Here is a 23,541-nt window from a genome sequence, read left to right on the forward strand (position 1 = left end):
ACGCCATCTTACCTCTGAACTTAAAAAAAAGCCACCCTATTTTTGCATTAAAATTTTCAATTTTCATTATTTTCGGTGGAATGTAAAAATAACACTTTGGCTTATAACGGGTTAATCGTTCTCCGTCAAGGATTGGAATTGCTCAATTTTTATGTTCCGTCGAATTTTATAAGCTAGATAGAACATATAGACTATATATAGACTTTATATATATATATATATATATGGATTTAATGAAATTTGTATGTCTGCCTGGCAGACCATAGTAGTTTATGTAGAACAAAAAATAGTGACACAGTCACGTTACAGATGAGGAACTAGAACTTCCCTAGCAAATTGGGCGGACAACCGGCCTGGCTGGGTGGCCAAGAGTGGGTGGGTCCTGCTTTATGTAAACAATTTTCCCCACTTGGGCAACATCTGGTACAACACTCTGCTTATCTGCGGATCAGATGAATATGGCACTGCCACCTAGAACAAGGCTCTGGCCGAACCTGACACCGCGGGTGATCTGCGACAAGTTCATATATCGCTGGCTTGGCATTAGTTTCGATTACTCCACCACCCAGGAGCAAACATAGTTGCAGCAAGGATGTCCACAGTGGTTTCTACATCATCCGCCAGATGTACGACCGTTTTTTGGCCGATCTGTGAGTATTCCATGACTATCTACTTTGAAATGTAATCTCTAAATCGAGCTTTGTCTATAGTTTTGTGGAGAGCACCTGTCCGCATCCCGGCTGCGGCTATGCAGATGCTTGCGGTGATCAATGCAGCAAGCTGGTGAATGCCACCGAACTGATCCGTCCACGCTGTCCTCGGATCAGTACTGTATCGATTTTAAAAAGTTGCATTTATCTGCAGTCCTCGGCCAACCGCATGAAGAAGTTTCTTTAATATGTGTCTCCCAAGCCCTTACGAGATATCGTTGTATGTAAAAAAGCGTGGAAGTGATTTCGTGTGATACTTTCCACACACACACTTTTTCCCCTTCCTGCGGATTCTTCAACACAACTTTTATAAACAAAAATGTATTTGCAATAGTTTCAGGTAATACGGAATTGCCAGGAAATCCAATTCGTACCAAAATTATGGCACACACCGCGGTATTGGAAGATCCACGGCATGTTTCGGGTTAGAGTGTGCTTAGCTTGTTTTTACTGCCACAACAGGCTCAGGATGGACAATGGTGGCATCCCGGGCTCGGCTCCCTTTGAGAATCCTGCAATTGCATGGAAAAACATGGAACAATTAAAGAGCTGAGCTGCTTCTTCCCAGCAGTCACCGCGTGCTGGCGAACAAAACAAAAACATACCCAGATAAAGCACCATTGGCACGAATCCCCAGTGGAATGTCGTTTGGACCACGCCGACGACCACTCCCAAACGCTCCTTGACTCCTTCGGATAGCTCCATTTCTTATTTTATTTATTTTTTCGATAATCAGAATCAAAGATTATGAAATGTGTCGACAGAAATCGCCAGAACGCCTGACAGTATTGGTAAACGGGTGCGACCAAAACTACCAGACTTCAAATATTAATAATTCTTTTTTGTTTTGCTGAATTTCGTAGATTTTGTCTGTACACTTTGGTCTTTTTTTATATTCATATTATCAATGTAGATAGCAATTAATAGATCAATGTCAATGTTTCGTGGCATCAGATAATTTATTTACTTTGATTGGCTGGAAATTCATTGCGAGATTGGGCAACCCTGCAAATAGAGAACAGCTGGTTTTCAACTCTCTTTGACATGTGGAACGCTGCGCTTTAGAGAATTTTTATTTTGGTTTTAATTTATTCTCACCGCCAAATTAAGTATTCTCGACGCAGATCGCCACGGATTGCACCTAGCAGCAGAGAGCGCCATTCAGTTTAGTCGCGCCACAAAAGTAAGTGATAAGCACCTCAGTTTCTCTATCGTATTGTCATTTTCGCAGGCGACTAGAAAAAAAGACATTGAAAAATCAATTCCGTATTATGTAAGCTTCTCGGCACTCATTTAACGGCAGTTTCTCTGTGTTGCAGCCGCTCATTGCCTGGCCGGACCATGAAAACGACCAATCTCGGCCTGTATGCTTTCCGTTTAACCTTCGGACAGGTAAGCCTTCGTAAATTAAACCAGAAAAACGGGAAGGTATTGTAGAAAGCGCACCAAGAACAAAATGCAAATGGGTGAACGGTGGGGTTAGGGGATTTCCGAAGTAACCCACTGAAGGCCGCCCCTACCGTACACACACATACACACACACTCACAAATGATGGAGCTGGAGAAACTGCAGTCGGGCGACCCGTGCCGAGAGTGCCTGGACCTGGGCCTGGACCACAGGCTACGCTACTTTTACATCAGTCTCGAGGAGCAGCTGCTAAAGTGCGAGTCCCGCAGCTGCCTTTGGCCACAAAACGATGAGGTTTCCTCTGACGAGGAATTCGACTTTGGAGAAACAGTTCCCATTGAAGCCCCACAAAATGAAAACACTGCTGCTCCAGACGAGGCCGATGAGTTCATCCTGCAGCTGCTGCAGGACCTGGGGTCAGGCGTAGAGCCAGCAGCAGTGGAGACCCAGCCGGCGTCTGATTTGAATCTCATCTCCATGCCGGATCTTCTTTCTGGTCCTCTTACTGAACCAGAGGCTTGTACAGGGCTAGATTTTAGCTGGCTGGAGCCGAGCATTCCCGATAAGAGTGAATTCCCGAATCGCGTGATAACCAAAGAAGAAATTCCGCAACTGCCTAAGACGCTGCAGACTGCGCCTATGCTTAGTCCAAATACTGATACCTTCAACACTGCGCCGATACTCAGTCCCAGAGCTAGGCCAAGGAGCGATCCCTTCTGCACTCCGCTCCCGAAGGCATCCACTCTGCCCCGGAAAGAAGCAAACCTTAATCCAGTGCCCTTGAAGACGGCCTCAACACAAGCGAGAATTACCGAGAAAGAAATTCTCAGCAAGGACAACCCGTTCCTGGACGCCATAAAGCGGCATGATGTTACGCCAACCCGCAGCTCAAAGACGACGCGCAGACGCCCAGTAGTCAGAACTGGGACGGGCACGGCTTTGCGGACGCAGGCGGTGATGCAGCTGCTCAAGCACCGGCAGGAGCAGGCAGTGGGAGCCGACTCGGAAGTGAAGCGCCCACCACAGCTATGAAAATTTGCAATTCTTTTTGTTTGAATAAATTTGCGAATGGAATTATGCATATGAGAATACGAGAAACGAAAGCAAGTTCGTTTATTTATAAACAATTTCGCTTTGTCTTTATTTTGTGTTGCGATTTGTGTGCGCACGCCTGTGTGCGGCACGCGCCTAGCGCATGTTCGAGCGTGCCAGAGCCAGAGCAACGATGCCGAAGAGATGTGAACTTTGGCGGCAACGAGGACAGGCTGAGTGCGTCTCGGGATTATAGGCCGCATCGGAGGCTTATCCGTGGAAATTTTGACGTCACGAGAGGGACAAAGATTGCAGCACAACGGCGTCGTTAGTGGTGAGAATGAGATCGGCTGTCCCTATTTAATCAGCTATTACATCGACCCCAGGCCACTCTCGTTTAATCAGTTCAATGAACGTGTTTGGGCCTGTGTGTGGGGTAATCGGTGGCATGAACCGGTTGACAACGGCCCCGGTCGCAGTTTCTTTGCTGCGTAGTAAACGAGACAGACACTGGGCTGGGCACTGGGCCAATTATATAGCGGCACTTGTTTGTTTGGCCTTCTAAAAATACTCGTATCTACAAAATTTAGAGAGCCGTGTGAGATGGTACCGCTTCTAATCGTGTTTTTTCCTAATCTCTTGCAGGCGCCGCCGCTATCTGCGCAGGCCTCGACGAACTGCAGCCATGCGTACACCACGAGCTCGTCCAGCTCCAACCGTGTGGTGACGCGCTCGGCCACCATGCTAGCGCTTTTCGGCATCGCCCTCTCCTCGTTCAGCCTGAAGCAGCTGCTAGCCAAGAAGCACAGCAAGCACAATGCCCTGCGCAAGCTTTAAAGAGGAGGATGTCCCTGCAGAAACAGACGGAAACGATGTTGGGCTAACATCGGAAGCAAAGGAATAGCGAGGAGGCCAGCCGCCATGTCCTGTAGTCATACAATCTGCCATTATATATCCATTATCCATTATCATTACAACATTCACACTGTACATTTCTTAAGTTAAGTCACCCGATCGCAAAACTCAACAAACAGGCATGACCGCGAGGCAGTTTATTTTGTACCAACTTTTGTTTAAATGCTGCACCTATAACATGCATATATTGTAGCTATACTTTCTATACTGTTCAGACCACTCGCAGCGATTTCGCATGCAGCGCCAACAAGGAATACAATTTGTGATAATCGTGTAGTGTATGAAAAAATACAGAAGGATGTACGGTTGAGGAGGATAGAAAATTTCTAAATTTCCGCTTACCATTTGATTTTTTGATCCCCGTTTAGTTTTTACATATGTATATTTATATATATTTAGTTACAAATTGTATGTAAATCGGAAGCAACTAAAACCAGAGAAGCGACTAAGTAGGAAGGGATATACTCGTACATACATTATTGACACCGTTGGACAGTGAATCGCTGAATCGCAGGCTGTGTGCGCTTCAGGTGCAACAGTATCCAATCAACAAATTAGTCTTAGTTCCATATTCTAATAAATGCAATTTATTCAATATGGAATGTCTCGTTTATTACTATATTATTATATTATATTTATACATTACTGTTTTATTCAGATATCCCTTAGTCCTATTTAATAATGTTTCCTGTACAACGTAACAACAACTTAATGGATGGCCCGTGAGAACATAACAAAGTTAATCGAACAGTGGCATTATATTGCGTATGGCATCGAATAATAATGCTTTGATTAAACTTATACTGATTAAATCTATTATACATATGTATACATGTACATTTAATCGAAAAAGTCCGACGGGAAATGGAGCAGAGACATTTTAGAGAGTTAAAACCTCTTAAAACATAAAAAAACACAAATCTTCATAAACTGATGATTTATAAAAATACCTCACATTGATGTATCTAAATAATTGAATGTGTTCGCAGCTTCGATTAAACTCGATCGACACCTTACTATGTGGCATCTTGTTTATGGGAACTCGGCCTTTGTATAATTGTGATCCAAGTTGATGTTATCTACGACATCAGGATAGATGGATATGGTGGGTGTACGCTAGGTGTAATTGTGAACCAGGTTGATCGCATCAATGACCTCGAGCAGATGGGACATGGCCTGCTCTGTTGCGCTCCGCTGGGCAGTCTGATTCGCTGCGCTCGCGGTTCGGTTCCGCTCACGGGCTTCCCAGTACTGCATTGTCCGCACAGAGGGTAGTGGATAGTTCCTTCTCAGCAGGATGTTGCAGACACTTCTGCTGGCCGCATACAGATTATGCGCTTCTATTAGGTCCGCCCTGGGCCACACGATACGCCTGTCATTCTGAATCTTTTCGATTTGGGCCGGGGAGAATATCCTCTCCAAATTTGTAACGAGTTGTCCATAGAGGTCATTCGATTTGTCCAGCTGCCGTTGCAGTCTCTCCGTGTCCCTTTCGCTGGTCTGGATGGACAGATTCATTATTAAGTTGTCGCGTTTCAGTTCGGAGCTGCAAAAACAGTGAAATTAAATTGGGATATGCAATGATTTTGATCCCTACTTTTCCTTCTCCAAGACCTTAAGGTAGCCATCGGCGTCCACCACCTGTACTTGCAGACACTCCTCCGCAGGCAGTTCCTCAAATTCGTAATCACTCTCCGACTCCTCTGGCTGGTTCCTGGCAGGCTCTTTATCGTATTGCACCATTAGAGTTTCCTCGTTTGTCTCTGGTGGCAGCAAATGCTCCTCAACTATTTCTAAATCCATATCTTGATGCGATTGCAGGCTGGGCACAGCTTCTGGCTTTAGTTTGAGGGGTGTCAGATATCCACAGACCCCCCGATCCAGCCGCAAATCCCTTTCATTGGGTAATTTATGTCGTCAATTCGGCGGCAGAAGAGGGTCCACTGAAGGCGCAGCTTTGAATCGATGGGAAATCTGAAGGAGCTCTGGCTGCTTCCCGTCAGGGGGGTCCTGCACTCCTCGACGGCGCAAAACATATTCGTTTTGGTATTAAAACGGATTTTCTATTTCTATGTATATTTTATATTTTTATATTTTCTATTGCACTCTTTTGGGCTCCAGTGACGTCAGCTGTGCGGGCGAGCAGTGTTGGGCAACGGTGCGGCAACGTCAAAACCATATGAAAAAACTATTCCACAAATGGGTGACGTGCCCGTGCCATCAGCATCGACAATTGTTATTATATTTGGTTAACTGGAAACGGCCAAGCCACTGGCCAAATCAAATCAAATGCAGTAGACGCCTCCCCGGAGAACAACGGAGCTGCAGTGAGCACACAGATTGATTGTTTGTCGCTAGTGGCGACAGGGACAGGTGGTACGACAGAGAAGAATGGGTATCAACGTCAGCCGGACGGCGGACCTGGGGTCCAACGAGTGGCTGCAGCGGTTCGTTGGGCGACACCACATTGCACACGATGACGAGGCCTTCTGGAACGGACTTCTCAACTACAACATTGTGTTGCCGGAGAACAGGTGCGTACTGGGCGGGTGCTGGAAGTGTGTAAACGTCATCAAGCGGTCTGGTTAACGTTTCTTCGTTTTTTTCAGCCAGGACCAGCTAAACCTGGACAGCCGGCTGGAGACGCTATGTCAGTCGTTTATCGGTAATAATCTGAAGACTGGCAACTTCGGCTCCCTGGTCACTGTGTTCCTGGAAAAGACCAGCGAGCTGCTGTCGCTGTCTGACCAAGAGAGCAACATGCATGTGTGGCAGACCTTCAATGCCCTCTTCATCATTCGCACCTTGGTCAAGTACATCAATGAAACGGGCTCCGAGTTCCAGCTGCTGCAGCACTTCGAGGCGCTGCCCAGCGCAGAGCTTGTGCAGGCGGCCGTTGAGCTGCAGCAACAGACGCCAGCGGAGAGTGCCACCATTGCCATCGAGGCCACAGAGCAGGCAGCGGCTGCCGCCGCATCAGCGCCTGTCTTCGTGGACGGCGCCAAGTTCGAGACCTTTATTGATGCCTTGGTGAACCTAATCGTAGTGATACCCGTCAAGGAGTTCACCTACCACTTGCACCTGGAGGCTGTCAATATGCTTATCACGCTGCTGTCGGTGCATCTGTTTGCGCAGCAGCCCACGGAGAAATCGATAGTCTTTCGCACGGTCTTCAAGTGCCAGCACGCCAACGTGCTGATGTCGGCCCTGCTGCATTTTGTGGCGCGCATGGTGGAGGTGCCGCATACCATGTTCGGCTCCAGCTCAGCAGGTTCCATCGTCTTCGGCATCGCTGAATCGCTGCTATCCATCTTCACGTTCCGCAAGCAGCAGGATGTGCTGAAGGCAAGCAACGCCGTTGGCGGAGAGCTTTCGCTGCAATTTCGCACCCACTATCCGCTGGCCAACCAGAGTCTACTGCTCATCCTTATACTGACAAACCACTGCACGGCCCAGGAGAATGCCTATCGCGCCAGTCTCTTTGGCTGCGCCGACTCCAAGGACTCGCCCAAGCAGGGAACGGTGTCCTTCCAGATTGACTTCTCGGCCGTGTACGAGACACTTTGCCGCATTGTCACCATTGACCAGGCCACGCTGCTGCTCTATCTGCTGCTCCATCGGAATGAGCGCTTCTACAGGTTCGTCATGCAGCAGCAAGACCTGGAACAGTTGGTCATCCCCATTCTGCAGACTCTGTACAATGCCCCCGACAGCAACTCCCATCACATATACATGTCACTGATTGTACTCCTCATTCTGAGCGAAGACGAGGGCTTCAATAAGAACGTGCACACAATTGTATGTTGTACCTGTCACATGCTCTCCTCCCATCCCATCTTATCCGCGTGCTATTTCCATACTGTTTCCAGATGCTGAAGAATATCACGTGGTACACGGAGCGCAGCATATCGGAGATATCGCTAGGCGGCATTCTTATCCTGATCGTCATCCGCACCATACAGTACAACATGCTGAAGATGCGCGACAAGTACTTGCACACCAATTGCCTGGCAGCTCTGGCCAACATGTCCGGACACTTCCGAGCCCTCCATCCATATGTGGCGCAACGCTTGGTCTCGCTGTTCGAGACACTGGCACGGAAGCACACGCGACTGGATGCCCAGCTCAAGGAGCCAGCCGACAGCGCCGTGTTTGTCAATGTCGTCACTACGGCCGAGGATATGCTTCAAGACCTGAGCGTACTGGAGGAGGTGCTGCGCATGGTATTGGAAATCCTCAACTCCTGTCTTACAAATCAGCTTGTGTATTGTCCGAACCTGGTCTACACGCTGCTGTACAAGCGCAGTGTCTTTGAGGGCTTCCGCAGTCATCACGCTTTCCAGGATGTCGTCCAGAATATCGACATGGTAAGTTATACTCTTTAAAAACATATTCAATTAAAATGATTTATCCCTTTCCCTTTTCAGGTGGTGGGCTTCTTCTCATCTCGTTTGCAGCGCGTGCAAGAGCAGCGCGGCGAACTGGGGGTCAATGAGGTGCTCGAGGTGATATCGAAAGGTGCCAGCCAATGGTCCAGCGATCGGCTGAGGGTAAGTGAGCCTTTAAGCCAATGAGAGAGATATGTGCTTCATGAGTTTTTATGGCTTATTATTGCAGAAGTTTCCTGATCTTAAGTTTAAGTACGTTGAGGAGGATGCACCCGAGGAGTTCTTCATTCCATATGTCTGGACGCTGGTCTGCAAGTATGGCTGCGTGCACTTCAGCTCGGAGAGCATAAAGACCGTCACCACGGACATTGCCTGCTAATATTTGTCCACGCTCCCCACGCACACTCTTCTTATTCGCTTCTCCTATCCATGAAGCACATCTGATCTATGTATATGTCATCTACTAAGACAGAGCCTGGCTCGCACCTATGTATGCCTAATGCACTAATTCAAGCCAAAAGGTCAAACTGTTGTATCGAAAGAAAAACGAAAAACACATCTCGAACGTTGACGATAAATGGAAACAAAGCTGGACAAGCGATCTAATGATAATACCTAGAGCAAGTAACGCTATTGTATGTTAACCGTCAATCCAATCGGAAATTGTTCAAACCACATAACATATGATAATATTTAGCTGCGCTGACAAACGGAGCATACCTATGGATGTTGAGCGGCAGAAACGAAATCGATAAAAAGTATATACACATATTGAAGAAAAGGATAATATATATATCTATATATATATATATAAATATACCTATATATGTATACATAAACATAGATATATTTACATTGCGTATTTTAGTCTATGGATAATGATATATTATTGTATTTAGCAATTGGAAAAGTCGATAAATTATATAATAACTAAAGTTTATCATTCTCGTGCCCCTCTGTCTTTCTGTATTTAATTCTATATCAGCGCTTGGATAAGATAACTTTCTGGGTGGCAAATCCTAATGTGTTACCAAATTTTCTTATCTTCGCGTAGACAGTACGTCTATTCCATTAGATAAAGTTGCTTATAAACCCACACGTTGGATAGTCTTAGAAACAATATCTGTGGCACAGTGAGGTCCATGAAAGTACTACATCTAATACAAAAAATTCTCGTGTCACGGTGTACACTTGTACATTTAGCAAATAGGTATGTAATTCCTGTTTAAATCGTACTAATATAAAAAATCTTTAGGGTCTGTGTAGTTAGGTACGGCCGCAAAGCATTGTTTCGCTCAACCATTCCTTCATACTCCGGCGACATCCCTTTGCCATCCCTGCCATCAGAAGCTTCCGCATTATTGTTGCACAAAACTTAGTGGTTGCATCCCATACCTTGGGATGCGCTACAATAAGTGGCACGACCCATTTGTGGGTCCAGCGTCTTTAATCTATTCATACTACTCCTTTCGCTTACACCTCTGCATCACTGTTCTTCGTGGTGTCGTGTATCTCCTTCCTCTCCCGTATCAGCTCCTTGAGCGGAATTGGCGCAGTGATGACTATTTTTTTTTTTTTAATTCCATTTAATTGCTCGTATTTACAACTTATTTTATACTTAAAGCAAACTACATATATTAAAGGTTAGGCTATGCAAGCCCAACATGTGTGGTACGGCCGTGAAGCAATGCTTCACACATGTGCAGGCTTCGTTTAGACTAACTGGACTCTTGTCTGGTGCTCAACAGCGCGCAGTTCCCTCATAATGGTCGCCGCGAAGCAGCTCGTCGCCTCCCAGTTTTCCGGGGACAGGAGCATGCACGGCACCAAGCTCTGCTTGACTACGGCTCCACCCAGCGCTTCTTCTAGCCGCTGGCGCTGCGCTGCGAACCTGCCACACGAAAATATCGCATGCTCGGCATCCTCCTCCACGTAGTGCCCGCGCGAAGAGCATTCTGCGGAGTCCGCGTGTCCGAAGCGATGAAGGTAGCTTCGGAAGCAGCCGTGACCACTGAGGAGCTGAGTCAGGTAAAAGTTGACCTGCCCGTGCTTCCTGCTTACCCACGCGTCGATGGACGGGATAAGCTGGTGGGTCCAACGCCCCTTAGTGGTCGTGTCCCAGCGCTGTTGCCACCTTCTGAGACTCTCCTGTCTGCACGCCGTGCGTACCTGCCTTTTCGCCGCCGCGTCCATTCCTCTGCCATGTGTTTCCTGGTAGTATGTGCTGGTAGTATGTACTATGCCCGCGATCACGTGTGCTGCCTCGTCCGAGACCGTTCGGAAGGCACTGGTGATCCGAATCGAAGAGAGGCGGCCAAGTGCTCCCGAAAGCAGAGACGTGTGTCCACCAGGACACCAAGGTATTTAATAGCGCGCTTAGACGAGACCAGGGTACCTGCCACTGAGATGTTGGCCGTCTCAACTTTCTTCCGGCTGGATACCAGCACTGCCTCTGTTTTGTGGGGTGCGAGTTCGAGCCCGACCAGGTCCAGCCACTGTTGAATGCGCGCTATCGTTTGGTTACAGGTCGTTTCCACGACGGACAGGTCTTTTGCCACCACTAGAACAGCCACATCGTCTGCAAAGCCCACCATGTGTACTCCGTGGGGGAGGCTGAGTCGCAAGATGCCGTCATAGATTGCGTTCCACAGAGTGGGGCCAAGCACTGAACCCAGCGGGACGCCTGCCGATACCTCGTATTCCTCCGTGTCAGCCTGCGTGTCGTACAAAAGCAGCCTTCCCTCAAAGTAACTTTTTACCATCCGCTGCAGGTACCTGGGTGTGTCGAAACTCTCCAGCGCCCTTAGGATGCAGCTCCACCTCGCCGTGTTGAACGCGTTCTTAATGTCCAAAGTGACTACTAGGCAATACTCTTTGTTGACTATTTGTATGTGTGTGTGTGTGCTACGTGTTTTATGACTTTAAAAGGTTTCTATACAGAGAGAAGACAACGTTAACAAGTTCATTGAGCATTTACATTCGCTTCTTTTCTTCTTCTTTCATTAGAGCACGAGACATTTTCTTGATATTCCGCTCATCTGAAAGTGCTGATTGATGACATGTGTTGCTCATCAGGAAAAGTGCACCTACATACCAGAAATTGAGACACCACCAGAACCATGGAACGGCTTGCTCATCGGCACGGATCCAAATTCAAACATGTTCCATGCCCATTCGGACATTCAATTCATGCTACAGAAAGACATTGTTTGGAGGAGCAGAAATAGTTCTCAGCCCTGCGGAAAATGGTTTGCCGGGTAAGTTAGTGATACCATAATGTTTTGATTTTGAGCAAAGATAAAACTATCATAAGGATTTCGAATTCATTGAGTGAAAATTAAATGGCTTTCCCAAATGAGTGTTTTCTAGAAAACATTCAGAATAACAGAATGTTATCTTCAGAGAACGAAGCTTTAGACACTCTTGGAGATTCTATTCGTAAGTTTAATATAGTCTCATATATTTACATAAGTAGCAGAGATTTTTTAAAGGTTTTTTTTTAGAAATTGAAAACTTAATAGGCAGCCTTCTGAACAAAAAAGTACCAAAGTACCACATGAATGTTCAGAAAAATGGGTATTGTGTATACGCAGCGTGTTCCCACAAATATTTGAAGCTCATGTTTTCATGTGTTATTGTTTTTTTATTTTGCATTTCATTAATCATGGGTGTATCGATGCCACCGATGTCTGTCTGCTTGCGCTTGATTATGCATATTTGCACTATCCACGGCAGCAGCAAGAATTACAATGGGCCCCGTCTTGTTTATTACTACGTATTTTTCCCACCAGCAGCACCCCCACCAGCAGGCAGCGCCACTAACAGCCACAACAACAAGAAAAACCAAAGAACTGACTTTTACTGCCTGCCTGACGTCAAAGTTCGTTGACTTTGGTTGTTGTCGGTGTCGGTGTCGTTGTCGCTGTCGTTGTCGTTGTCGTTGTTGTTGTCGCCGCTTCAACATAGACACAGGCCCATCGAAAGGTTAGGCATGCAGTAGGGTGGCTGGAGGGTGGGGTAAAAGAGAATATTGTTATGCTCTCGCAGAGGGTATATATGAATTCGATCAGGATGACAAGTTGAGTTGAGTTGCAAGTTTGCCCACTGCCCAATTTGAGATACTCGAGGAATGTCTAAGCGATCATAGACAATTTTTCAGAATATAAATAGGTGTAACAGGAAAACTTTTTGGTACATTCAGAAGCAGATTCGAAGCCCAACAATTGGCTTTACAAATATCAAATGATCGTCGCACTGTGGAAGAGTATCTATACTTCTGCAGGTCAGTGCTGTAGTTTCTGAATTTTGCATTTTTATTTGCACTGTGGTCGGCCGACTTGGTTGCCGTTGCACTTTTGTCCAGCGCTTCGTCGTACGTGCCTCAAATAATAAACTTCGAACTGCAGGAAAGCGAATAAAAAGGGGAAAAATGAAAGAAAACAAAAAAAACCCAAAGTAAACATTCATGTTGTATGGATGTGTAGCTAATAAAATGCGTTTACTGTAGTTGCGCTGCTGCCGCTGCAGAAACGCGGAAAATGTGTTATTGTGCAGTTTCATGGCATGTTGCCGCTGTTGCAGTGCCGCGTGCGCCTAGTGCATTTTAATTAATTTCTAGCTTGCAACAAACGGCGAAAATTGTTCAAATTTCTTTGCAGCTCATTTTGCCATTAATTTTGGCTGACTGCCTACCTCTGTTGCAATTTTAGTAACTGCAGCTACCTGCTTCTCTGGAGATGTACAGGCTAAAAAGTGCTAGCCATTTGGATCTGGCCAATAGCTTGTTCCTATTTCCGTTGCTACCTTGCTTCCACAATTGACTGAATTTAAATTCCATTCAATTGAATTCGCTGCGTTGCCCAATCGCATCGCAGAATTTTCCAGAAGCTTGGCCAACAGCGAACAAATATTGCGCATGCTTTGCTTGATTGAAGCGAGCTTCCCTCCGCTCCACGCAGCTCACTCAGCCCCTTGACCAGACCGCAAATTGTTGAGCAAATTTCAACAGATGTACAAAATCTGTGGCCCATGCATTGGGACCCATTATGACACCTAATTTGATTGTGCGATTAAGCAGAAAGAAGTGAGAAATTAGCCTTCGAACAACCTCTTGTAACCTGTAAATGGAGTATAGAAGCAGGAGCTGGTCCTAAACAGTATACCAATCGAGTAAGTTCTCGAATGTTCCAATAAATATAACCATTCTTTATCAATCATGAAGATATGAAGAAAAATAAGATCGTATCGAAAAATATTTTATTTCAGTTACTTGATGGCATAGCGCCATCTGAATGCTATATGTACATATGTGTTTATATCTAGGACACATTTGGGGTAGATTTTACTTGATTCCATGGAATTAATGTATATGTTTGGAGCAAGGGATAGCCTGCACAACTGTTCGTCATAATCAACATAAACATCGACCCAGGGTATCAGAGCACCGTAAGAGCTCTAGTAGCTGCCGGTCCAGTCGCCGGTTGCTATCATGTGTTGCAACTACGCTCAGCTCGATTTATTTGGATCAGTAAAGCCCGCATTTTCGCGTTTTGTTTTGGTGAGCGGCTTTAGGTCATTGATCCAATAGGTTGTTTATAAAAGAAACCTATATACGAATAGACGAATGGGAATACAAATATATTTTACTACGTGTGTACGCTCAGGTACGTGTGCAGCAGGCCCGCACATACAGGTTCAAATGCGAATATTTTGGAAATTCGCCCAAGCCAAACGCCAGTCCCGGCGTCCCAGTCCTGTCCCCAAGTCCAGGCCCCAGACCAGACCCTCGATTTGCCCTCGATTAGGTCTTGCTTCAGCGACTTCGTCTCAAAATTATGCATATTTGTTGAATTAGATTTTGAGTTACTTATTTCGTTTTTTCCCCTTTTGGTTTATTGCCAATCGTTTTAGCATAAATTCGCACCTTTCAATTGTTTATGTTTGCTTGCTTCGTCGATGGCTTTGGCGTGAGTTTCTCACCGGTTTGTTCGTCCGCCTGCCCGTATCTGTGCGTATTTTTACCGCTGACGCAGTGGATCGTAGTTGTTCACCTAGACCCAACTGGGAATCCATTGACGTGGTCTAGTCATCTGTCTCTCCATATGACCTTTGCAGCTATTTGATCTTGTTTGTCCATTTGATGTTGTTGAACGATCGATCAATCGATCGATTGAGTGCTGGCCCGCATGAATGGGCCAGTTTTGCATTGAGAGACCTGAGCGTTGGGCTTGGGCCATTTCCAAGTGAAATCTATGAAAGTAGAGCCGCTCTGAATGATTTTTGCCTCTGGCAAAGTAGCAAAGCAGCAAAGGGGCAAACTGCGGCGAACCAAAGCCGCCGACACTCAGTTGCAAACAATGTGAGGCCGCAGACACGGAATTCGCATCTGTTTATGTTTGGTGAAGGCACAAATACTGGTAAGTATTCAATGAACTGGTTTTCCATCTTTAGCTTGGGTAGTTTCTAGAAGAGTCTATACTACATTATAGTAACTAAATAACATTTAGTATATTAAGGATCCAAGTGAATGATGAATAGGTTTTGAATAACAGTTTACACTAAACGACCATTGATTGATCCGGGACAGCCCAATTATATATTATTCAAGAGTATTAATAGCACCGTCAACTAAATAATTTCCTAACACTTAACAAAACAATTAGAACATCAATTATTCAATCGACAATTATGTGTAGGACAATCGATAGATATTTTCCTACCTTGGAGGATATAAAACCAACTATTCCTGAGAAACACAAACCAGTTTAGAGTTGAGAAACAAACCCTTTGAAATGTCAGGAGTCGAAAGGCAGCAAAACAAAAAGATGAAGGAGAAGGAGAAGCAATGTGAATACCAGGACTTTATCTTTTTTGCGAACATAATGTTTAAGACATTGGGATACGACTTTCTGGATTCGGCCAGGCCATCGTGGCAAAAGGTTCTCCTGCGCTGCTACTTTTTCCTATGCATTGCCTCCAACTGCTATGAGGCCTCTTTCGTGGCTCTCAGGATTATCCAGTGGGAGTCTGTGGCCGGGAGTCCATCCAAGATCATGCGCCAGGCCCTACACTTCTTCTACATGCTCAGTGCAGAAGTGAAGTTTGTCACACTCATAATCTACCGCAAACGACTTCGTACGTTAATCTTAGGTTTGCAGGAGTTGTATCCTACGGACGACTCGCTTCGGAGGGAGTACGAGGTTAACAGATACTATCTTCCCCGAGCGACGCGATATGTGTTGTACTTTTACTACTTCGTGATGGCTCTGATGGCATTAGGGCCTCTTCTTCAGTCGTTCACAATGTATTTTCTACAGGGGAACGATGCAAAGTTTCTCTTTCTTCGGATCTTTCCAACGCGGCTCAGTTTCCGCGTGGATACTCCCAAAGGCTATGCTGTAGCCTATATCATGGACTTTACTTACAGCCAGTTCATCGTCAACGTCAGTTTGGGCACAGATCTCTGGATGATGTGTGTCTCGAGCCAGATCTGCATGCACTTTGGATATCTGGCCAAGAAGCTGGCCGCATACCTTCCAAGTCGAGAACGAGAACGAGCGGATTGTGAGTTCTTGTGCAGCTTCGTGCAGAAACATCAGCAGATCCTCAGGTGGGAGGTTTTCACTTCACGGATATTTAATAAGCTTTGCACTTTGTTAAAGGTTGCACAAGGAGGTGAATCAGGTTTTTGGCCTTCTCTTGGCCTCAAATCTTTTTACCACAGCCAGTCTGCTCTGCTGTATGGCCTTTTACACCGTTGTCCAGGGTCTGAATGCGGAGGGAATATCCTACATGATGCTCTTCGCCAGCGTTGCTGCCCAGTTCTATATGGTCAGCTCCTATGGGCAGCGGCTTATCGACTTGGTACGATGTACATACATATAAGCTCGGTAAACACTAACTCTTTTCCCTTCAGAGTTTCAGCATTTCCATGGCTGCCTATCTTCAGAATTGGTATGATGGATCCATACGGTATAAGAAAGACCTCCTCCTTATTATGGCTCGCGCCCAGCGTCCAGCGGAGATATCTGCAAAGGGAATTATCGTTATATCCCTCGATACCTTTAAGATCGTGAGTAAACCTCTCTTTATACCCGGTACTCGAAGACTGTGGAGGTATGTATGTATATGTGGAAGTGTATGTAATAGCCAGAAGGAATGATTTCCGACTACATAAAGTATACATATTCGTGATCGACATCACTAGCCCAATGCAAAAAGCCAAACAAAAGGAAAAGAATGGTTGGTGTTGGTGCGAGAAAAGCGAAAGAATACAGATGTGTTATAAAATATGTATAAATGCTAAGAAAAATGAAAACAGGTAATATCGAATATACAAAAATATTGGCAAACACTTGCGGAGTACCGGGTATAAAGTGGCTCTTTACGTTTCCGTTCGTATTATTTGAATAATATTTTTCCTGGTTTGACAGCTGATGAGCATCACCTATCGATTCTTTGCGGTTATTCGCCAAACTGTGGGAAAGTGATCTGTTTCGAGAATAACCAGAAAATGATGTATTTTTTCTTCAGTTTTTAAAATATGTGCAAACGTTAATAACTTGTTATTCTATGTATTGCAAATAAACCTTTTTTTATTTGAATGATTGGGTAACGTTGTGTTAATACAATACATTTTTGTTCATTCAACAGACTTTCTATTGAAAATTAAGCTTTACAGACCTACAAATGTAGAGGTATTCGGTGGATTTGTATCCAGATTTAAGTGAGAGCTTGAGATCCGACCTGCATATTCCCTCGCAGTCCTTGTATCTTTCGGTCTCAAATCTTAGTGTATACTCTTTTTACAGTCTTCAATAGAAGAAGTCAAGTTAGAGCTCGTTTCCACAGTTTGTGATTGCATTTCTTCTTCATAAAATTGTAAAACATTTTTTAATTCAGTTTCAGTATAAAACTCTTTATTTCATGATGAATCAATTTGATTTATTTTATCACAATAACTTAAGCTCTAGGTGGATCGGTGGCGTTGGACACCTCCGAAAGTACAAAATAAATGGATCAATGACAGAAACTATATAAATATTACATGTACAGAACAGACAATCGAATAGATTTGAATAGATTATGATGTGTATGTGTATGTGGGTTAAATTAAATGCTGCCTTTGGTTCTGCTACTTTGCAGAGCTCGAAAGAAAAGCAGGCGCCTTTGGCAACACATCGACCATATTGGCCGATCAGCAGTAGCTCCAGCTCCAGCTCCAGCTCCTGATCTTGGTGACCCCTACATTCCCTCGCAGGTGGACATGCAGTCCTTGTAGCTGGAGAAATTGTTCTCGTTGCCATCGCAGCCACCGAACTTGAACTCCACACACTTCTTCTGCTCGGGATCGTAGCGCCATCGCGGTATGAGGGCCCGACAGACGCCTTTTCGGGCCGGCATCAGGCAGAACTGCTCCGGATGCGTGTTGCGGCCCGTATTGGCCACATCGTCCAAAGAAATGGCATCAAAGAAGTCGCTCACATCATCGTACAGATCCATTGGGCGACCCTCGCTGACTCCCGCCACGGCCAGCAGCAGTCCCAGCACCAGCACCACACTGGCTACCTCCATCGCTCTCAACAGTCGGCCCTTTCCGCACATTGTTACACACTCTTAACTCAACGGAACTCAACTGAACACAGTCTCTGGTATACAGCTCTCTTTCTCTCTCACTTGTTCACCTGGCGACTAGTGGCACGCAACTGGTTGCATCGCAGGCCCGGCATTTGGTTTTATACGACGGCCAGTGACGTGACTGGCGGCAGATCGTCAGTGCCACGGCTGGAGCTGAGAGCCCCACATCGAGTGGAGCTTTCGAATTGGCTCCTAGGCTGCTCTCCATCGCTTGGCGTTGCCAGTGAGTGTGAGTATTATGAGTGAGCTGATGTTAACGGTTACTAATGATGCTCACTGTTGGAAGCTGCCGAGCTTTTTCGGTAACTCCAACTCCAGATTTACATTTATAAGATTTCTCCGTTGTTAGATTACAGTTTAAGTTTAAGGTGTTATTGTTCGCTAGATAAGCGCGACTACAGATCATTTAAGGGCATTGGGATTGAAGATATTATAAGAGGTTATAGTAATATCGTCACTATTTTAATAACTATTAGAAGCTGCTGATTCGAGCTGCAGTAACCTTTTGCCGAGTCCTTTTACCATATACAAACTGTTTACGTTTGTTTCCAAATAGTCACATCCAGTATGTAGTTAGTGTTGCCAGATGGTAACGGTTACTCAGTGATGTTAATCTCTTACAAGGTTCATCTTTGTCTGTTCTGATATTTATCACGTTTCTCTCCTACAATCGCAGAGATCGAGTGCCATTAAACCCCCCTCTCCCTTGGCCGGGCCAGGCCGGGTAATAAAATAAACAATTTTACTACTGTTGACTCATTTGAGAATTGTCTGTCTGGCTGCGTGTGGGAATCGTGCAGGGGCAGACGCAGAGGTAAACGCCAGAGTTGGAAAGAAAGCAAGAGTCAGTGTCGGCGGCATTAATTTGCGCAACTGCCACGACTAGGACTGGGATGCAGTTGGAGTGGGAGGTAACGCATAAGCAGATGAAGACAGTGTTGATGATGATGCCAGGATGCTGCAGCGAGAGGCGGAAGCGCTGCAGCCGCAGGAGGTGGAGGTGGAGGTGGAGGTGGAGGTGGAGCAGCATTTGTGGCCATGATAAAAATTGCATGAGCTTGCACTTGGCATTTTATGCTGTTGCCTGTTGCCTGCCGACGTTTCGCAGGAGGGTTTCGGCCTCGGCCAGTCAGACGCTCTCCCCAGTTGCAGTCAAATTTTCATTTTTCCGCTCACGTACTTCGATTAAATTCTCATTTTGGTCATAATTTTCCAGTTTTTACGTTGGCTCCGTTGGCCCTAAATTCCACCTTGGCTCTCTCTGGGACTCTCTCTGGCTCTGACTCTGGCTCTGGCTCTGTCTCTAGTTGGCTTCGTTTTTTATGTGCGTGGCCCATCGAAGACATCAGCTTCTCTGTCGGCGAATACATTTGGAAAATTAAAAGTTTTCCTTGCTCCCCGACATGGCCTGGCTCGGCTCGGCTCAGCTCCGCAATTGTTGGCCCCGCTCTCCCATATAAATCAATTTACAGCGAGCAAGTTTTATTAGCGCTGCATAAGTCCGTTAACAAGGCCCAGCCACCTGATGCAAGCTCCCGAGTCCGTATCCGTATCCGTTTCCGTGTCCGGGAAATACGTACATATGTACGTGTCTGTGGGCCAGGCTAATTCAGCGGCTCGCACCCATCGACAAGCGAATTCCCATTGAGCGTTGAGCGCTGTCAGAGACAGAAACTATCTGCAGGCTAAGGCCACAAAAGGAACTTTTGCGCGTAATAAATTGATAAATAGTCAGGACACACCTGCACGCATCTGGAACCCACTCATGGGGCAGCCCCGACACCCCAGAGCATGCAACGGATTAACGTGTAACAAGCTGGAAAGTTGTCTGAAAGAGGTTGACACGGTTCTACTTCAAGCGCAACTTTAATGTGGGTTAAATTGGATTGGAAATATACTGTCGTATATTTTGCAGCATATTCGGTGAACCCTTTACTAAAGGCAGACAATATTGATCTTCTTGCTGTCTAATTGTGAAGGAGCTTGGCAAAGGACGTTGGAAAATCTTCCGAAAGTCATCAGATTGGTACATCATTTTGCAATAATAATAACAACAGTCTTGACTTCTTGACGCCAAAATAGTGTTCTAAACCTCGACAACCTGGTGATTTTGGTTGGTTTGAGCCCGTAAGATCACTGATCACTGCGTTTTGATCCGTCAGGATTCGAATGACATACAGCTACAGGTCCTAGCTACATCGACACCAGTAACTGTTCAGAAGTTTTTTAAATGTTTCGTGACAGCCGTGACTCGTTTGCAAAGCCAAAAAATATTCAATAGATGCATTTGGGAGCCTTATATTTAACTTTCGGGTGGCAACATCCGCTGCTAATTGCTTATAATTAACTAAATGACAGCCCGGACTTGGGCCTGGACCTGTAGTTGGAACCGGACGTGCCGACCACTTCATCTGTAGCTCATAAAGCAATCACATGCACTTGCACAACTATAAAAACTTCCTGACTTCCTGACTTGGCGTGGCCTGGTCTCTTGGACATGTTTTCTTGTTCTTCCGTCTGCCACATCCTCTGGTACGTTTTTCTTTCCTTAGGGGTCGTCATGCTATTGCCATTAGCCTAGCCTTTACTACTTTGCAACATTTCCTTTTGCGACTTCTTTTCGGTCGCTCGCTCGCTCTCATTTTTTCAGCCAACTTTTGGCAGTTTTCCATATGCAACACGCAACAGACGTTTTTATGTTTTCTCTGTGCGCCGCCCATAAAAAAGAAAAACCAGCCAAGAGCCAGGAGCCAGGAGGTGCAGAAGTGTGCAGAAGAGAATGCCATGGTCATGGTCCATGGTCCATGGGGCAGCATCAACAGTTTGCCTCGCAGCCGGAAGGGTTGAATGCGTGGGGCAGACAAGAGAATGGAAGTCAATTATCGAATTAATTTAGTTATCCAGTGTCCGGCTCTGGACGGGACCAGACGGGCCTGGAAATGGTTACATTTTCACTTCATTCACGTCATAACTGTGAATGTGAATGGTAACGACTAGAACGGGAGGGATTATGACGTTTGCTGCTGGCCAGCATGGAATTCAAATTGTTTTTCCGCCAGCAAGCTGTGGCTGGATTTCGAAAATTTGCAATTAATTAAATTACTCCGCAAAATGAAATTTTTGTCACTACAAGCAATCAGTAGCCCTAGCCCCCACTCACAGTGATTCCCATTGCCTCACTTCCCACTCCTCAGTCCATATCCGTATGCGTCTCCCTTTTCCGTACTGCCTTTTCCGTATCTGTATTGGTAATTGATGTGTTAATCCGCACATTGACAGCGGTTATTGCGGTGGCTTTATGGAAATATGCCCGTGAGCCAAGCGCCCGCCCCAGGCCGGCCCTGTGCGGCCTACGTTTGGCATTTTGCAGACCTGTTAAAAGGATTTCGCGTGATGCATTTCCTGGCGGCGGGTTCTGCCAGGTACTTGCTAAGTAATTTAATTACATTGCTGCCGCAAATTTATCGCAAAATTGTTTATTGGCCAGAGGGCACTGACGAACTTTGTGCGACATTAAAACTTTCCAGCGGGGAATTGTCCGCTAATCTGTGGCGCATATTGAAATTGAGATGCCTTGTTATCGTATCTTGTAAAGATCCTGTCAAGTCCTTCATGCCTGTGAATGTGAATGAATGTACTTCTTATTTTACAGAGTAAATACTGGAATAGAACTCGAACCGGCGTAACAGAACTAACATTAGAACATAATTATCGCTCGTGGCTCCCCTTTTTCTCTCTGTGACAAGTGCTAAACAAATTTAGAGAAATTAGAGATCCTCCTCTCCTCCCCTTAACCAGCAATTTACTTCGTCCCTTTGCGAACAGCGGTACCAAAAGAGAGCGAGAGAATGCGACAGTTATCGGCTTCGATACCGGATCCGGAGCACACGTATAATTACGTATGAAATATATAGTAAATATATAGTAAGCAGCACAAATCATAAGCTCCCCTATATTTTGACTGAGTAAAGGAAATAAAACCAGAGCCGCGGCCCTTGCCGCTACTCATACCGTTACCGCTCTTTTTTTGCTGATATATTTGGGTTTCCCGATTAATATCTAACTTTTGTGCGTGTTTCGTAAATTTGAAAATCTTTGCACATTCGGCATTTTTGTTTGGGAGTATGTACTTACAGAAATATAGATAGTCTAGTAGGCTAATAGTCTGTTTGAAAGAGTTAGATTAATAGTTTGTAGAAATTCTATTCATGAAGTTTCGGCTTACCGTTCCATCTGAAGGTTTCGGTCCATATAACTCTTCTCTATCACCCGCATTGTCTGTTCGGAGCTTGCTTCGTTGGATCTCATGTTTTTTTAATCTGATCTATTGGCGCATCGTGTCACATAAATTCCACAATTTTAAGAATGCACAAAATACACTAAATTTGTTGGTTGTTTGCCTCTTTTTTGCCTGCAAATAGATGACACTTGAGGCCAAGAGGATACCAGGCTGGGAATGGCTTCTGGCCTCTGGACCCTGGCTCCCAGTTCCACGTCTGTTCATCTCAACACCTTGGCAAATGAAAAGAAATTGCCAAGAGCAAGACAAAACAGGACAAGGGTGCTGTCTGGCCATCGATGCTCCTGTTGATGCAGCACGTGCTGCTGTCTCTATATCTGAAACCCAACAAGGATACGACCAGGACAGCATACTTCAATGCAATTGCATTTAAATCAGTTGGCCGTGTGGTGTTCGTGCGTTGTTTTTCCGAGTCCTTCGTGTGTTGCCGCCGCTTCCTCTGCTCATAAATTATGCAAAATTTTTCCCAGCCAAACCGTCTCTCTATATCTCTGTGCGGCTTGTGCGCCATTTGTTCATTTCGAGACCAATAAAATGAAGCGTTTGAAAGTTGTAAATAAGTTCCTGCCGTTCGGCGTGTCTGCCTCGTGGCCCCTGTCCATGGCACCATTCTCCTGCCCGCCGCCGTCTGCGGCTCGTAAACTGTCGGGCATCATTTTGTCAGAAATGTTCTATGCGCAACTCCCGCTTAATGAATTGCTTGTGTGCCGGCTTGCTGCATATGCATAAGCAGCTAAATTTGTTTATAGAAATTGCATTTAAATATGTTCTTTCCCTGACCCATACCGGGGCCATGCCGCGCCCCGCACTCATCTTTCAGCTTGGTGCCCGCTGGCAAAAATGCAAAAGTAATGGCAACGTATAATGGAACTGGGAACGCCATGCTCAATTATTGCGACTATAAGATACCCGCCACTCGGATAAAAAAAAAGAAATTAACTAGTTAAAGAAAACTTCAACTTTGAGTCGCTATCTTCGGATACATTCACTCTATCGACACGAATACAAAATCCTGCGAAATTACGTACAATTCTTTTTTCAATTTAATCATTAAAGAAATACTCATCCAGGCCTACAACCTAGTTTTTGTCTCGTGGAAAGCAAATAGTTTCCATTTTGTCGCATATTGGTCCGAACAGGTGTAACTCTGAA

General features: G+C 45.5%; 6 protein-coding genes across 9 annotated transcripts; 3 read left to right on the plus strand and 3 right to left on the minus strand.

The window, feature by feature from the left end:
- Nucleotides 1-1,015: 1,015 nt before the first annotated feature.
- On the minus strand, nucleotides 1,016-1,518 carry Tom7 (Translocase of outer membrane 7). Its single transcript, XM_001360075.4, has 2 exons — nucleotides 1,316-1,518; nucleotides 1,016-1,222 (listed from the first exon to the last, which is right to left on the minus strand). Exons 1-2 carry the CDS (start codon nucleotides 1,413-1,415, stop codon nucleotides 1,158-1,160), a joined length of 165 nt encoding a protein of 54 aa, XP_001360112.1. The 5' UTR covers nucleotides 1,416-1,518; the 3' UTR covers nucleotides 1,016-1,157.
- A 227-nt stretch (nucleotides 1,519-1,745) lies between these two features.
- On the plus strand, nucleotides 1,746-4,660 carry LOC6898058 (uncharacterized). Of its 3 annotated transcripts, none has more exons than XM_002138108.3 (3): nucleotides 1,754-1,893; nucleotides 2,030-2,102; nucleotides 3,796-4,660. In XM_002138108.3, exons 2-3 carry the CDS (start codon nucleotides 2,052-2,054, stop codon nucleotides 3,985-3,987), a joined length of 243 nt encoding a protein of 80 aa, XP_002138144.2. In that variant the 5' UTR covers nucleotides 1,754-1,893; nucleotides 2,030-2,051; the 3' UTR covers nucleotides 3,988-4,660. The 3 variants fall into 3 exon arrangements, with proteins under 3 accessions (XP_033235037.1, XP_002138144.2, XP_015039041.1); XM_015183555.2 differs by having other exon boundaries at nucleotides 1,760-1,893; nucleotides 2,014-2,102; XM_033379146.1 differs by lacking the exon at nucleotides 3,796-4,660 and having other exon boundaries at nucleotides 1,746-1,893; nucleotides 2,030-3,221.
- Nucleotides 4,422-6,177, minus strand: LOC6898059 (uncharacterized). Of its 2 annotated transcripts, none has more exons than XM_002138109.3 (2): nucleotides 5,663-6,177; nucleotides 4,422-5,611 (listed from the first exon to the last, which is right to left on the minus strand). In XM_002138109.3, exons 1-2 carry the CDS (start codon nucleotides 5,866-5,868, stop codon nucleotides 5,182-5,184), a joined length of 636 nt encoding a protein of 211 aa, XP_002138145.1. In that variant the 5' UTR covers nucleotides 5,869-6,177; the 3' UTR covers nucleotides 4,422-5,181. The 2 variants fall into 2 exon arrangements, with proteins under 2 accessions (XP_002138145.1, XP_015039042.1); XM_015183556.2 differs by having other exon boundaries at nucleotides 5,680-5,760.
- Nucleotides 6,178-6,254: 77 nt separating this feature from the next.
- LOC4803351 (dymeclin) lies at nucleotides 6,255-9,196 on the plus strand. The gene is made up of 5 exons (XM_001360078.4): nucleotides 6,255-6,599; nucleotides 6,675-7,863; nucleotides 7,935-8,432; nucleotides 8,493-8,615; nucleotides 8,683-9,196. The coding sequence occupies exons 1-5, from the start codon at nucleotides 6,457-6,459 to the stop codon at nucleotides 8,830-8,832; spliced, it is 2,103 nt and encodes a 700-aa protein (XP_001360115.1). The 5' UTR covers nucleotides 6,255-6,456; the 3' UTR covers nucleotides 8,833-9,196.
- Nucleotides 9,197-9,485: 289 nt separating this feature from the next.
- LOC6898061 (odorant receptor 49a-like) lies at nucleotides 9,486-17,059 on the plus strand. The gene is made up of 6 exons (XM_002138111.3): nucleotides 9,486-9,663; nucleotides 11,460-11,710; nucleotides 15,880-16,062; nucleotides 16,115-16,316; nucleotides 16,369-16,524; nucleotides 16,886-17,059. Exons 2-6 carry the CDS (start codon nucleotides 11,508-11,510, stop codon nucleotides 16,940-16,942), a joined length of 801 nt encoding a protein of 266 aa, XP_002138147.2. The 5' UTR covers nucleotides 9,486-9,663; nucleotides 11,460-11,507; the 3' UTR covers nucleotides 16,943-17,059.
- Nucleotides 17,060-17,360: 301 nt separating this feature from the next.
- On the minus strand, nucleotides 17,361-18,165 carry LOC4803350 (kunitz-type serine protease inhibitor nigrescinin-6). Its single transcript, XM_001360079.4, has one exon. It carries the CDS (start codon nucleotides 18,054-18,056, stop codon nucleotides 17,697-17,699), a length of 360 nt encoding a protein of 119 aa, XP_001360116.2. The 5' UTR covers nucleotides 18,057-18,165; the 3' UTR covers nucleotides 17,361-17,696.
- Nucleotides 18,166-23,541: the final 5,376 nt, after the last annotated feature.

The sequence above is a fragment of the Drosophila pseudoobscura genome, chromosome 3, assembly GCF_009870125.1.
Source record: "Drosophila pseudoobscura strain MV-25-SWS-2005 chromosome 3, UCI_Dpse_MV25, whole genome shotgun sequence".
Lineage (NCBI taxonomy): Eukaryota > Metazoa > Arthropoda > Insecta > Diptera > Drosophilidae > Drosophila > Drosophila pseudoobscura.